At 42.5% G+C, this 14,203-nt stretch overlaps 1 protein-coding gene across 25 annotated transcripts in view; it reads left to right on the forward strand.

The window, feature by feature from the left end:
* The window catches only part of ZBTB38 (zinc finger and BTB domain containing 38), a 130,572-nt gene extending 117,356 nt beyond the window's left edge, over positions 1-13,216 (forward strand). For 13 of the 25 annotated variants that reach the window (XM_035704924.2, XM_049099915.1, XM_049099921.1 and 10 more), the window contains 2 exons: positions 3,472-3,605; positions 6,826-13,216. In XM_035704924.2, coding sequence (XP_035560817.1) covers positions 3,472-3,605; positions 6,826-10,407 — 3,716 coding nt within the window. In that variant the 3' untranslated portion in view covers positions 10,408-13,216. Of the gene's footprint in view, positions 1-1,062; positions 1,624-3,471; positions 3,606-6,222; positions 6,326-6,825 lie in introns of those variants that run through there. The other 12 variants (XM_035704936.2, XM_049099924.1, XM_049099926.1 and 9 more) reach the window with 3 other exon arrangements.
* Positions 13,217-14,203: the final 987 nt, after the last annotated feature.

Below are 14,203 nucleotides of genomic sequence, written 5' to 3' on the forward strand. Positions count from 1 at the left end.
TATTAGCCTTTTTCATGCTTATCTACTCCATCTTGGTTAATACTACTGAGAATAGTGAGTTTATTGTGTGAAACTTGCTTTTTAGGAAACATTTTAGAAAGTTACATGTAAATTAAAAGTCATCTTCCCATCTTCTATTTATTTTTCTGAGGTCTTTCGTGGGCTTTCCATTGGCAGGAACTCCTAAGGCTTCAATATTAAGTTACTCTCTGTAAAGAAATATAGTAGAGGAGATCACTTCAACTTTTTAAAGTCAAGAATACTATTTTTGCTGAGGATGACTGCCCCCCCCCAAAAAAAACCCATAAAAGGTCATTTATTAGTCTTAATTTTAATCATGGGGATATCTTTAAAGTAAGTATATCTGATAAGATTTGTGAGTCTAATGTTATTTCACATAATTTACTTATCAGTCTCAACAAAGGAAAGCAGCTAAAGGGGCCAGGCTGGTCATGTTACAGAGAGAGCCACTTGGTGGGAAGTGGCTGGGCTAGCAGTTTGTGTGTACAGGTGACTACGATGAGGGGACACAGCTACTAGGCGCCCTGTCCTTCTTGCCAGGCAGGCAACAACTACTGTTGCCCCCTCTTCATATTGTTCAAGAAAAGGTGTATGATTTATATGTTAAATCTTACTCTTTTCAACATCAGCCCAGTTTTTCAAAAACACAGTTCCAAAGACCAGGTTGGTCAGACGAAACCTGCAGGAACCAGACTTGCCTGTGGTCCTCTGGTCTACAGACTTCAGACTCATTTCGTTATTGCCCTTTGAACATGTAGAATGTGGGTTTTAGCTGCAGCAGCTTCTGAGATGGTCAGGTGACTATGGTTGGGAGGTAGGTCAGGTGGAAGGCACTGGTAAGCTCGAAAGGGTGGTGCCAGAGTCTTAAAGACATTCAGGTACATCTTCAGCAGCTTTCATTGCTTTTTCCAGTTTGCATTTGCAGATTTGGGTTTTTTGTTTTAAACTCTTACATTGACTCCTGGATTATAAACTTGAGGGCATGAAACTCTGTGCCTGTCTCTGAGTGAAATTCTCTTTCCCCTTTGTTTGTATCTGCAGAGCTAAATTCTACCCTCAAGATGCAGTAAATGGCGCTTCCTCCTGCAAGGCTTTGTCGAGCTTCTCCCTATGCCTTCCCTCGCCCCCCATTCCCATGATGCTCCCCAGAACTCCCACCGTCTTCTCCATCTTCTTCGGGCCTGCCTGCCTGTGTGATCCTGCACATTCATTCTGTCTTTGTCATTCAGTGTTTCATAAACACATCTTATTTCCCTTGCTACACCACAAACCTTTGAAGGCATGGGGTTTATTGTTAGCATGGAGTTTTATTGTCAGCCCCCCAGGCCTGGTTTTAGCTAGTTGATAAAAAAATACTTGGGGTGCCTGGGCAGCTTGGCTGGTCGGTTAAGTGTCTGACTTCTGATCTCAGCTCAGGTCTTGATATCAGGGTCAGTAATTTAAGCCCTGTGTTGGGCTCCACACCCAAAAACCAAAAGCAACTTGAAGAGCCTCTGAAACAAGGTGGGAAAGAGGCTCGTCAATGTTTACATGTTGTGTCTTTTTAATTTGGTATGTGAATATATTCTTTGTTCACTAAATAAATATAAAAATGCATACAGATTCCAGGATCTTGCCTCAGCTATTCTACACCAGAATTTCTGTGGGAGCAGGGAAGGGGGATATCTACAAATCTGTACTATTTTAAAGCTTCCCAGGTGATTTTGATGCATAGCCAGGTTTGGGAAACTACTGTCCCAATGCATATAGTAGATATTCAGTAAGCATCCATTTAAAGGAAGAATGAACTCTTGTCTACTTATAACATTTAGCCTGATCCCTGTACTTAACAGTTATTCCATAAATATTGGTAGAGGGAATGAAAATCTATTTTAAGTTCAGATACCACCCCCATCCCACTTTCTTAGGTGGAGTGGGGCTGTCCATATGCCCCCACTTCTCAGTCCATTTGGGTGGATGGGCAACTTCTCTGCTGGACCACAGATGTACCACAGATGGCCAAACTACTGGTCTTTTACAGCCAGCTTGCCCCTCCCTCTGATCCTTTCAACACACTGCAGCCTGAGTGATTGGGTGTTTGTTTGTTTGTTTTCAACTGAAATCTGGTTATGACTTTCAGTGGTTCCCTCTTAACCTGCAATATTAAATTTACTGTTAGGAGTACTTTAGGGCCTTTATGATCTGGTCTGACCCTTCCTTTCTTCGCCCAAGTCATTCAGTAGAAAGAGTGTTGAGGCCTGCCATGTGCCTGGCACTGCTGAGGACACTAGGGACACAGCAGTGTGCACACCCTCTCCTACCATCACACAGACCCACTTATCAGTCCCTGAGTGCAGTACACCCACCTTTTTAAACATTTTTTGTTTGTTTTGCCCATGGTGCTCCTTCTGCTTAGAATGCCTTTCCCAGGGATGCCTGGGTGACATTGAGCATCTGCCTTTGGCTCAGGGCGTGATCCTGGAGTCCTGGGATCGAGTCCCACATCAGGCTCCCTGCATGGAGCCTGCTTCTCCCTCTGCCTATGTCTCTGCCTCTCTCTCTGTGTCTCTCATGAATAAATAAATAAAATCTTAAAAAAAAAAAAAAAAAAGAATGCCTTTCCCATATCCATGTTTTACTTATTGATTGATCAGGGCCTCTATAAATAATAAGTTGGCATTTCATCCTTTAACACTTTGTACATACTTTTTTAACATAAGGCCTGTCATCCTGGATTCCAATTATTAGTCGACAGTTCTCTTTCTTCCCCTACACTCTAAGCCCCTTGAGGACAAACAGGTGCCTCACATTCTTCAGTATCTTCTGCTCTGAGCCCTGTGACCATGTTAGGCATTAACATATGTGTTGGGTAAAAATGACACAAGAATGAAGTTCTTATTTATGTGCCAAGAAGGCAAATCGAAGTACTGTATAGTAACTATGATTTTAAAAGTATTTGTGTGGCAGAAATCATAGTTACTATGATTTTATTTTTTTTTTAATTTTTATTTATTTATGATAGTCACAGAGAGAGAGAGGCAGAGACACAAGCAGAGGGAGAAGCAGGCTCCATGCACCGGGAGCCCGACGTGGGATTCGATCCGGGTCTCCAGGATCGCGCCCTGGGCCAAAGGCAGGCGCCAAACCGCTGCGCCACCCAGGGATCCCTAGTTACTATGATTTTAAAAGTATTTCTGCCACACAATGGTAGATAGTCCCCCTTTTGAACAAGTCATACTTGGATATTCTGAAATTAGGAGGTTGTATTAATGATATATATAATGATACTTTCTATTATATGTTGTTATTCTAACTGTATGATTAAGATATTCTTAAATGTTAACAGCCTTTTACTAACCACCTTAACTGAACAATCTAAGAGAAGAATCATAAAATCCTATAGAAGTAAATGGGGCTTATCATTTAATACCTTGGGAGTATTAGCTTGATGTGAAATACCGTATTCCCCAGGTGGAAGTGAGGCCTACTGGGAGTTTCAGAGTGCTGTGGGGTGTTTTGGAAGAAGCAGTAGTTTTGATGTGGAAGGACAAAATAGATGTCAGCATGGAACTAAACCAAGATGGAAACCAGCTTTTAAAACCATGGTATGTGCTTTACCAAATCTGAGACTACCCAGTCAGGCTGGATAAAGAAATAATGTATGGTTATTGGAAAAGCCAAAAAGGATGAGAATAAATTAAGTCGGGAGAGAAAGTAGGGATTCTATAGAGGCCCACAGCAGAGACCCCAAGGGAGGCAAAAGAATCATCAGCAAAATATGTTGTTGATCTATAACCAATGAAGGACAGATTCCGTCTGTTCAGAGGTGGCCCCCTCTCCTCAGGGCCATACAAGAAGCCATGGATTCTGGTTCATTTAATTCCATTTTTATTCATAGACATAATCCCTTACACTTCTAGAAAAGATTCATGGACAGTTAAAATTAAAGGCAGAGTAAACAAGAGTAGAAAAACTAACATTAAATAAAGGAAATGAGACAATAGTTACACCAGAAACCCAAGCTAACAATGTAGCCATTGTTATAACAGGTGACAATGACAGTTAGTTGTAAGCTTCCTTGTCTTGGGAATAGAAGAATTTGTTAGTAGTGATGTACTTTTTCCTATGGCTAGATGAGATCAAAGAATCAAATCAATCAAATGGATCCTAAAGTACAAAGGACACTAAATAACATAATGGGCACAACTTATAATAGCTTTTAAAAAGGGTAAAAAATTCATTTTGTGGCCATCTGGTCTCTCCATAACTGAATGAATGCCATGAGTTAAATGTGGTACTCCAATGCTAGGAAGAACTTGCCACTGGAAGCTAAAGAGATCTCTTCAAGCTCTGCTGCTTTCTGGACATCACTTGATAAAAGATAGAGAAGCTGGATGATAGTTGCTTAGTATGGCCTTTAGACCAGAGGGTTTTTTTTTATTTTAACTGCAGGAGTGATCTGTATAGTGAATTTGTGAGTTGCCATTAGCATTTTTTAAATGAAAGAAAATAGAATAGAACAGAACAGAATACATTGCATGAAGTAAGGTTAAGTTTTCATTTTTGTGTCTTGGATCCCTATGTACCATGTATTTCTTATGTAATATTCTATCCCTCACTATAATATTAGTTGGTAGGCCCATCCATATTGTTTCAATGGCAACATTCTTTTTTATGTGTAATATTCCTGTGTGTGTGTGTGTGTAACATACCTATTTTATCCATTCATCTATCAGTGGATATGTGGGCTGCTTCCATACCTTGGCTATTGTAAATAATGCTGCCATAAACATAGGGGTGCATAGATCTTTTCAAAAGAGTGTTTTCGTTTTCTTTGGGTTAATACCCAATAGTGGAATTACTGGTGCTGGGACAACTGGACAGCTGCATGCAAAAGAATGAAACCAGACCACTTTCTTACACCAGATACAAAAAATATGCTCAAGGGCCTGGGTGACTAAGTGATTGAGTTTCTGCCTTTGGCTCAGGTCATGATCCCCTGGGTCCTGGGATAGAGTCCCACATCAGGTTCACTGCAGGGAGCCTGCTTCTCCCTCTGCCTGTGTCTCTGCCTCTCTTTCTGTATCTCTCATGAATAAATAAAATCTTTAAAAATAAATATATAAATAAACAAATCGATCAAACTTAAACTGGATTAAAGATCTAAATGTGAGACCTGAAACCATAAAAATCCTAGAAGAGATCATAGGCAGTAATTTCTTTGACCTCAGCAATAGAAGCATTTTTCTAGATTTGTCTCCTCAGGCAAGGGAAATAAAAGCAAAAATCAAGTATTGAGACTACATGAAACTAAAAAGATTTTTGCACAATGGAAACCATCAACAAAATGATAACCTACCAAATGGAAGAAGATACTTGGAAATGATAGTTTGGTGAGGAGTTAATATCCAAAACATATAAAGAATTTGTACAACTCAACATCCCAGAGCCACAAATAACCCAATTAACAAATGGGCAGAGGACCTGAATAGACATTTTTCCAAAGAAGGCATACAGATAGCCAACAGACATATGAAAAGATGCTCAGCATCTCTCATCAACAGGGAAATGCAAGTGAAAACCACAATGAGATACCACCTCACACCTGCTAGAATTACTAAAATCAAAAAGAGATGACAAGTGTTGATAAAGGGTTGGAGAAAAGGGAACCCTTGTGCACTGTTGGTGGGAGTGTAAATTGGTGACAGCTACAACGAAAAGCAGTATGGAGATTCCTCAAGAAATTAGAAATACAACTACTATGAGATCCAGCAATCTCACTTGTGGGTATGTATCCGAAGGCATTGAATCAGGATCTTGTAGAGATGTCTGCAAATCAAAACCAGAAGGAGATCACACTAGACTTAGATACATACTTTGGTGGTTCTGTGTGTTGTTTCTATTTGTGTGCCCTCAGTACCTCAGAGTTCTTTTCTGAAATCTTAATGTACTTTGGTTATACTGAAAGGGAAATCAGAGAATGAGGTAAGAGAGGTAAGGGCCAGTAGCGCAGGGAGGCAGAGCACCCCTGGTGGTCAGACTTGGTTATGCAGAATGAGGCTTTCCATGGGGAGACCTTTCAGAGCCACGAAGTAGGAATGGTTTCTCCAGTTCTTGCTTCTTCTCTGAGCAGCAGTACCTTTCTATACAGGTTCTGCTTGCTTAGGGAAAGATTTTTTTTAAAAAATCATCTTCCTGATTTATAAATGATATTTGGATCAGATCATCAGGATCATCTGTGAAACAGGAGGTCGTGGCAGGACCACAGCATTGCTCATCTCTAGGAGTTCATGCAGCAGCCTTGATTGACGATGAGACCCTTAAGGTTTGTGGAGAAAACCCTCCTCCTCCCAAATTTGGACATGTATATATAGCTACGGTCTTGGAGAAAGAGTTCTGGGAGGACTTCCAACTATAACAACTATTAGCGATGGTATGAGAAACAGGCTGGGGCGAGATCAAGATTTAGCTTCTAATATTGACTCCAAGTCTTACAAGTAACAGCAGAGTGAGATAAAAACCTGTATTTTCATACCAAAAAAAAAAAAAAAAGTGTTTCAAAAGCACTGAAAATTGTCTAGAAGTAAAGAAGCTACTTGTTGGGGTGCCTGGTAGGCTCACTCAATAGAGCATGCAACTCTTGATCTCAGGGACATGGGTTCAAGCCCCATGTTGGGCATAGAGCTTACTTTAAAAAAAAAAAAGAAAGAAAGAAAAAGAAAGAAAGAAAGAAAGAAAGAAAGAAAGAAAGAAAGAAAGAAAGAAAGAAAGAAAAAGAAACTACTTGTAGAAGGGTTTCTGATCATATCTCTCCTCTTATTTCAGATGACAGTCATGTCCCTTTCCAGGGACCTCAAGGACGACTTGCACAGTGACACAGTGCTCTCCATCTTAAATGAGCAGCGCATTCGGGGCATTTTATGTGATGTCACCATTATTGTGGAAGACACCAAATTTAAAGCCCACAGCAATGTCCTAGCTGCTTCAAGCCTTTATTTCAAAAATATCTTTTGGAGCCATACAATCTGTATCTCCAGCCATGTCCTGGAACTGGATGATCTCAAAGCTGAAGTGTTTACAGAAATTCTTAATTATATCTACAGCTCCACAGTTGTCGTCAAGAGACAGGAAACAGTCACCGATCTTGCAGCTGCAGGAAAGAAGCTGGGAATATCCTTCTTGGAGGATCTTACTGATCGCAACTTCTCAAATTCCCCTGGTCCCTATGTATTTTGCATTACTGAAAAAGGAGTGGTTAAAGAAGAAAAAAATGAAAAAAGGCATGAAGAACCTGCAATCACCAATGGGCCAAGGATCACAAATGCATTTTCCATCATCGAAACAGAAAATAGTAATAACATGTTTTCTCCACTGGACTTGAGGGCGAGCTTTAAAAAGGTCTCCGACTCCATGAGAAGCACTAGCCTTTGCCTGGAGAGGACTGACGTGTGCCACGAGGCGGAACCCGTCCGCACCCTAGCTGAGCACTCGTACGCCGTTTCTTCTGTGGCCGAGGCCTACAGAAATCCGCCTGTACGTGAGCATGACAGCAGTTCCCCTGCTAAGACAGGTAAAGAAAATGGTGAAGCTCTTGCAGGAAAGCCGAAAACATGCCGGAAGCCAAAGACAGTCTCCATACCCCAGGATTCTGAGTCAGCTGCAGAAAACACACCACCCCCTCCAGTAGCCAGCTTAGAGGTTAATCAAGAAAGAAGTCCACAGCCAGCTGCAATTCTTCCTCCTTCCAAATCTAACAACGAAGGAGATGGCCGTTTTTCCAAGGAAGATGAAAATAAGTCCTCTGACATGCCTGGGCCACCGGCTGTGGAGGTCCCACCTCTCGTTTACAATTGCAGCTGTTGTTCCAAATCCTTTGACAGTAGCACTTTGCTCAGTGCCCACATGCAGCTTCACAAGCCGACCCAGGAGCCGTTAGTGTGCAAATACTGCAACAAGCAGTTCAGCACTCTAAACAGACTGGATCGGCACGAGCAGATTTGTATGAGGTCAAGCCACATGCCGGTTCCTGGGGGAAATCAACGCTTTCTAGAAAACTATCCTACCATTGGACAGAATGGAAGTTCATTCACAGGTCCAGAACCCCTATTATCTGAAAATAGGATTGGTGAATTTTCCGGTCCCGGAAGTACCTTGCCAGAGACGGACCACATGGTTAAATTTGTTAACGGGCAAATGCTCTACAGTTGTGTCGTATGCAAACGTAGTTATGTGACTTTATCCAGCCTCCGAAGACATGCAAACGTTCACTCCTGGAGAAGAACATATCCTTGTCATTATTGCAACAAAGTATTTGCATTGGCGGAGTACAGGACAAGACATGAAATTTGGCACACGGGAGAAAGGCGCTATCAGTGCATTTTCTGCCTTGAAACTTTCATGACCTACTATATTCTCAAAAACCATCAGAAGTCTTTCCATGCCATAGATCACAGACTTTCCATAAGTAAAAAAACAGCAAATGGAGGCCTGAAGCCTAGTGTCTATCCATATAAACTTTATAGGCTACTGCCTATGAAATGCAAGAGGGCTCCTTATAAAAGCTACCGAAACTCTTCCTATGAAAATGCCCGGGAAAACAGTCAGATGAATGAGTCTGCACCTGGTCCCTATGTGATTCAGAACACACACAGCTCTGAGTTACCGACCTTGAGTTTCCAAGACCGCATCAACACCTTGACCCACGGTCCGGCCGTCCCCTTGGAAACATCTGTACGTCAGGAGGTCCCAGCTTCTGCCAACGCACAGAACACAGAGGGGACCAAATGGGGAGAGGAGGCACTGAAAGTTGATCTGGACAATAACTTTTATTCCACGGAGGTGTCCGTTTCTTCCACTGAAAACGCGGTGAGCTCCAACCTCCCGGTAGGGGACGGGCCTGTTTCATCTCTGAGTAACGGCAGTGAGAACGCGGCCTCCGTGATCAGCTACAGCGGCTCGGCTCCGTCGGTCATCGTGCACAGTAGCCAGTTCTCATCAGTGATCATGCACAGCAACGCCGTTGCTGCCATGAGCAGCAGCAGCCACAGAGCCCCCGCGGACCCGGCTGCCAGTCAGGCCCTGAAGGATGACCGCAGACTCGAGCCCGATAAAGCCAGCAGAGCTGTCAGCCGACCCAAAAGCGTTAAGGAGAAAAAGAAAACCGTGCCGTGTAACAAGGCAGAAGTAGCCGAGGAGCCAAAGTACAGTGCTGATCCCGGAGGGTCGTTGAGCAAAACCACAAGCATGAAAGAAACCAGTAAAATTGAGACCTACATTGCAAAGCCCGCTCTGCCTGGAACCTCCACGAATAGCAACGTCGCGCCCCTCTGCCAAATAACCGTGAAAATCGGCAACGAAGCCATCGTAAAAAGGCATATCCTGGGATCTAAGCTATTCTACAAAAGAGGAAGAAGACCCAAGTATCAGATGGAGGAGGAGGCTTTGCCCCAAGAGAGCGACCCAGAAACCAACAGAGACAGCCCACTTGGGCTCTGCCAATCCGAGTGTGTGGAAATGAATGAAATGTTCGATGATGCCAGTGACCAGGATTCCACGGACAAGCCGTGGCGTCCTTACTACAACTACAAACCCAAAAAGAAGTCCAGACAGCTGAGAAAAATGAGGAAAGTCAACTGGAAGAAGGAACACGAGAACAGGAGCCCAAGCACTCAGTGCAGATACCCGGCAGAACCGGACCGTGCCGTGGCCAAGGCCCCGCAGGAGAAGGCCTTTGAGGAAGAAGAAAACAAGGAGATGCCCAAGTTGCAGTGTGAACTCTGTGATGGGGACAAAACCTCGGGGGCTGGCAGCCAAGGAAGGCCCCACCGGCACCTCACCGCCAGGCCTTACGCCTGCGAGCTCTGCGCCAAGCAGTTCCAGAGCCCTTCCACCCTCAAGATGCACATGAGGTGCCACACTGGGGAGAAGCCCTACCCGTGCAAAACCTGTGGGCGGCGCTTTTCGGTGCAGGGCAACTTGCAGAAACACGAACGCATCCACCTGGGTGTGAAGGAGTTCATCTGTCAGTACTGCAACAAGGCGTTCACCTTGAACGAGACCCTCAAAATCCACGAGAGGATCCACACCGGCGAAAAGCGTTACCACTGTCAGTTCTGCTTTCAGAGTTTTTTGTACCTTTCCACAAAAAGGAATCATGAGCAGAGGCACATTTGGGAGCATGATGGGAAGGGCTACGCCTGCTTCCAGTGCCCCAAAATTTGCAAAACAGCCGCTGCCCTTGGAATGCACCAGAAGAAACACTTGTTCAAAAGTCCAAGTCAGCGGGAGAAAGTAGAAGGTGACATGTGCCAGGAAAACTCAAACCCCCTGGAGAACGCACATGTCAATGACTCAGAAGACAGTGACCAAAAGGATAACATACAAACCATTGTTGAAAATGTCCTTTGAGTGGCGATACATAGAAAAATCTTCAAAAATATAAGTTGGCCGGTTTGTTGTTTTGGTTTTGTTTTTTTGTTTTTGTTTTTTAGTTAGCTGTTTTCTCTTGTTGTTGTTTTTAAGTTAGTTTTGTTCACACAGCATTGATGAAGGAGTGAAATGTAAAAGAAAATCTCTTTTGTGAAAATTCCAGAAAAAGGATCCTAGTATCTACTTTGGGTTTTAGCATTAACTTCATGCAAAGTGCACAAAAATGAAATAGCTGAATCCTCCAGTATCCCAAGTATCTTGTGGAAGTTTATGAAGTTCTTAGCTGTGGTATTTCTGCCAGTGGGAAAAAAAAAAGAGTCGAACGTTAGCCTAATTTAAAACTTTCTAGTAAGTGCTGATAGGAACTGGCTGCTGAGCTGTCTTTAGTCACTGGAGAAAACGAGGGTCAGATATCATGAAAACATCATCTTCGTAAATATGTTAGAGGGTAAATGAGCTCTGACGGTCATTTTTCCCATCCAGCTTCTGCACTATTAAAGATTGTTTAAATTAGTGGATATATATGAGATATTTAATATTATAGCTGAAAATATGTGTGAAATTGAGTAACCTAAGTAGGACATTCATTATCTAGAACTACTTTTTCTGCAACACAAACCTTGTAAAATACATATATAAACCACTATGACTTTTAACTGTCCACGTCCCCTGTAGAGAATTATAATTGATGAGCAATAGATCTGCAAATAGTGAGGACTGATGGAAAAATCAGTAGAAAGCATCTTGAATCTGGTTTAAGAGCATGTTGTGTGCTTTTAGATGGAATGCTGTTCCCTTGAAGTTATGGCTGAGCTATACTAGAACTGGTCTACTCCAGTCACAGAAAACATAGGTCATGCCTTATCTATGGGGGAGAGCCCTCCCAGAACTTTCCTGTGATGACCTGTGCTGTATATTACTTTGCAGTGCCCTCACCTCAGATAACAAAGAAGGGTCAAATTCTTCTGAAACTCCCTGCAGTCTTCCATCCATCACAAGGCCATGGATGTGGAAGTCTGTTTCGGACAGACTTAGTCAGCCTCAAGGGTTTAAGTAAAACCTGACAACTCCCAATTCCACGGAAGGAGTGTCTAGGAAATTTAGTGCAAGCATGCGTATGGTGGTGAATTCCCAGCCACTTGAAAGTGACAGCCTAATCCCTGTAATCATTAGCCTTCTTGGAGATTATGCAGCCCACAAGTGTACACTAGTATAAACCAAAAGGACATCAGAAAGACACCTCCCACCTCACCCATTAATAACTTGAGTGGGCAAGAGGAAGTAGTGACCTTCCTTGCCTCCAGTGGTAGCTTTGTTTTTGGGGGGGTGGGGTGGGGAGATGGAATGTGGAGTGATAAGATTCCATCATTTATAGGACCCAGATACATCTCCCCAAAGCCAGACGCCTCGTCTTCATGTTTGCAGACATCTAGCTCCCTTGCTAAAAACCCACTTAAGTTTTTTCATGTTTTCTTTTTACGCTGACCCACACCATCAAGCATTGGCCTCAAAGTCCAATTGCCCAGTAGGACATTCCATCACGTGGACTAGGTTCTGGGAAACTGGAACTCATCATTCTTACGTTTAAACTGCCAGGATAGGAGGGAGAGAGAAAACATTCCTACCCTTTGATCAGCAGTGTGAGCAGAATCTGGAACCTGGTTTAAGGGTGACCTACAGCCACTCCTGTTCATGGGATTTGATAGATGGAAGCCCAAGGTTACCCAAGGTTGCAAGGTCACCATTATGAAGAAGTAGTTCAAAGGACTCCAGTTCCTCTCTCCAAGTATTGTGATATCTCCATGAAGAAGACTTCATGTGGATTTGGGTGGGCAAGAAGGCATTTAAACACCCAGAGAAGGACATGATCAAAGCTGACCTTTTTATACAGTAGTATTTTGCTGTTAAGTAACCCCAGTACTGCATCTGCATCTAGCTTTCGTTCATCTACTTTCACTTACATACAGTATTATATAATCGAGGAAAATGGGAAAACGCAAACAAATCCAACCTTACTTTATACGTTGTATATATGTATACCTGCCCTGCTCACCTGGGTTCTTGTTAAAAAAAAAGAGATAGTCACAAAGGGCTTATGAAAATCCTTTCTGAATTGATAATTACAATATTGAATAGGCAATTCTGTGATCTACTAATCTGTCTTCTTTCAATTAGGATCGTTAATCAGAGAGAATTACTGTGTATTTCAGTCATTTTGATTTGAGGTAACTCTATAAAACGATCACCCGTAGTGACGTCTCCCAGCCCTCACATGTGGGAATTTTTTAAGTGGACTTGTATGCTGATGATTCTAGACCAAAGTAAATATGGCAGAATATTTATACATGAAAAAATAATTTTGCAGATATTTTCTATAATTGTATTATCCGTTTAAAATGTTGATAGCTTGTGTTAGTTTCAGGGAGGGGTGTATATTTTGATAAAAAAATACTTGACTTTGTAACTGTATATTCTATACAATTTATAGCAGAGCCGTTTTAAGACAGCCTCATCACCTTTTTCTGTTCATTGTGAAGACTTTACCATGAGTGACGTTGAAGTTTGCGTTGAGTACTTAACGACCAACTAGAACCACAGTAGGTGTGCGCAGTGAACATACTATATGCTGTACAAGGTACATTGTAATTTGCCGTTCTAGCATCTGTATTTCAGTTAGAAGATATTATTAAATGCAGATGTTAAGGGTTGGAAAAGCCTAATTTTATTTTTAGAAATAACGAATACAAATTTGGTTTTGCTTGATTAAAATAGCTTATTCCTATGTTAAGTCTCTTACATGTTTCACTGTTAATTCCCGTGTGCAGCCAAGCAGCAGTCTCCTCTTTGTGGGTCACAGCCTTATTCCACAGGTTCTATTTGCTTCATATATTTCCGTTTCCTGACTTGGTTACCTTCCGTGATACCTACTTACATGCTTAGGACTCAAACAAAATACACGTTTAAAAAAAAACAAAGCAGAATGAGAGAGGTGGGTAAGTCTCCTTGTCATGTAGTGCTTAGGATAGGCCTGACCTTGTCGTGATGAACCAGAGAGCCCTGGAAGTGGCATCATTCTTCCCGTGGGCCGTTTCATTTAGGTCTTTCCTGACGCCCCTGCAAGTCGACTTCATCATCCACACTTGATAGTGACTTTGAGAAGATCCCACAGCCAGAGTCAGGATTCTCACCCAGGGCTTCCTGACTTCAAAGCCCATGTTTTTGTTTCTTCTCAACACCTTAGAGGGGCGCCTGGGTGGCTCAGTGGTTGAGCATCTGTCTTGGGCCCAGGGAGTGATCCTGGAGTCCCAGGATCGAGTCCCACATCGGGCTCCCTGCATGGAACCTGCTTCTCCCTCTGCCTGTGTCTCTGCCTCTCTCTGTGTGAATAAATAAAATCTTTAAAACAAAACAAAACACCTTAGAGAAAAATGCTTAATGTAAACCAAGCAGAGAGTGAGGAAGAGAGGCACGAGGTGAGGAATGAACGCCACTCGAGGAGGACAGCCGTTGCAGTGATGGCTTTCAGGAGGCTGTATTGGTCTCAGCTCTCCCCGACACACCACTCCTTTTTTTTACTGACAATGCAACATTTTGGGCATTGGCTCCTCTTAAGATGTTGGGATATTGCCCTATAAGACCTTTTTTTTTTTTTAAACCTGTGCACTCTTTAAATAAAAAATTTGGAGTAAAATCATCATTTAATGCTACTATAAATGAGTAATTTTTCACATAAAGAAAAAAATGTGTTCCATCATCACAGACTATAGTCCTAACC

Source organism: Canis lupus, chromosome 23, assembly GCF_003254725.2.
Source record: "Canis lupus dingo isolate Sandy chromosome 23, ASM325472v2, whole genome shotgun sequence".
In the NCBI taxonomy this organism is placed as follows: Eukaryota; Metazoa; Chordata; class Mammalia; order Carnivora; family Canidae; genus Canis; species Canis lupus.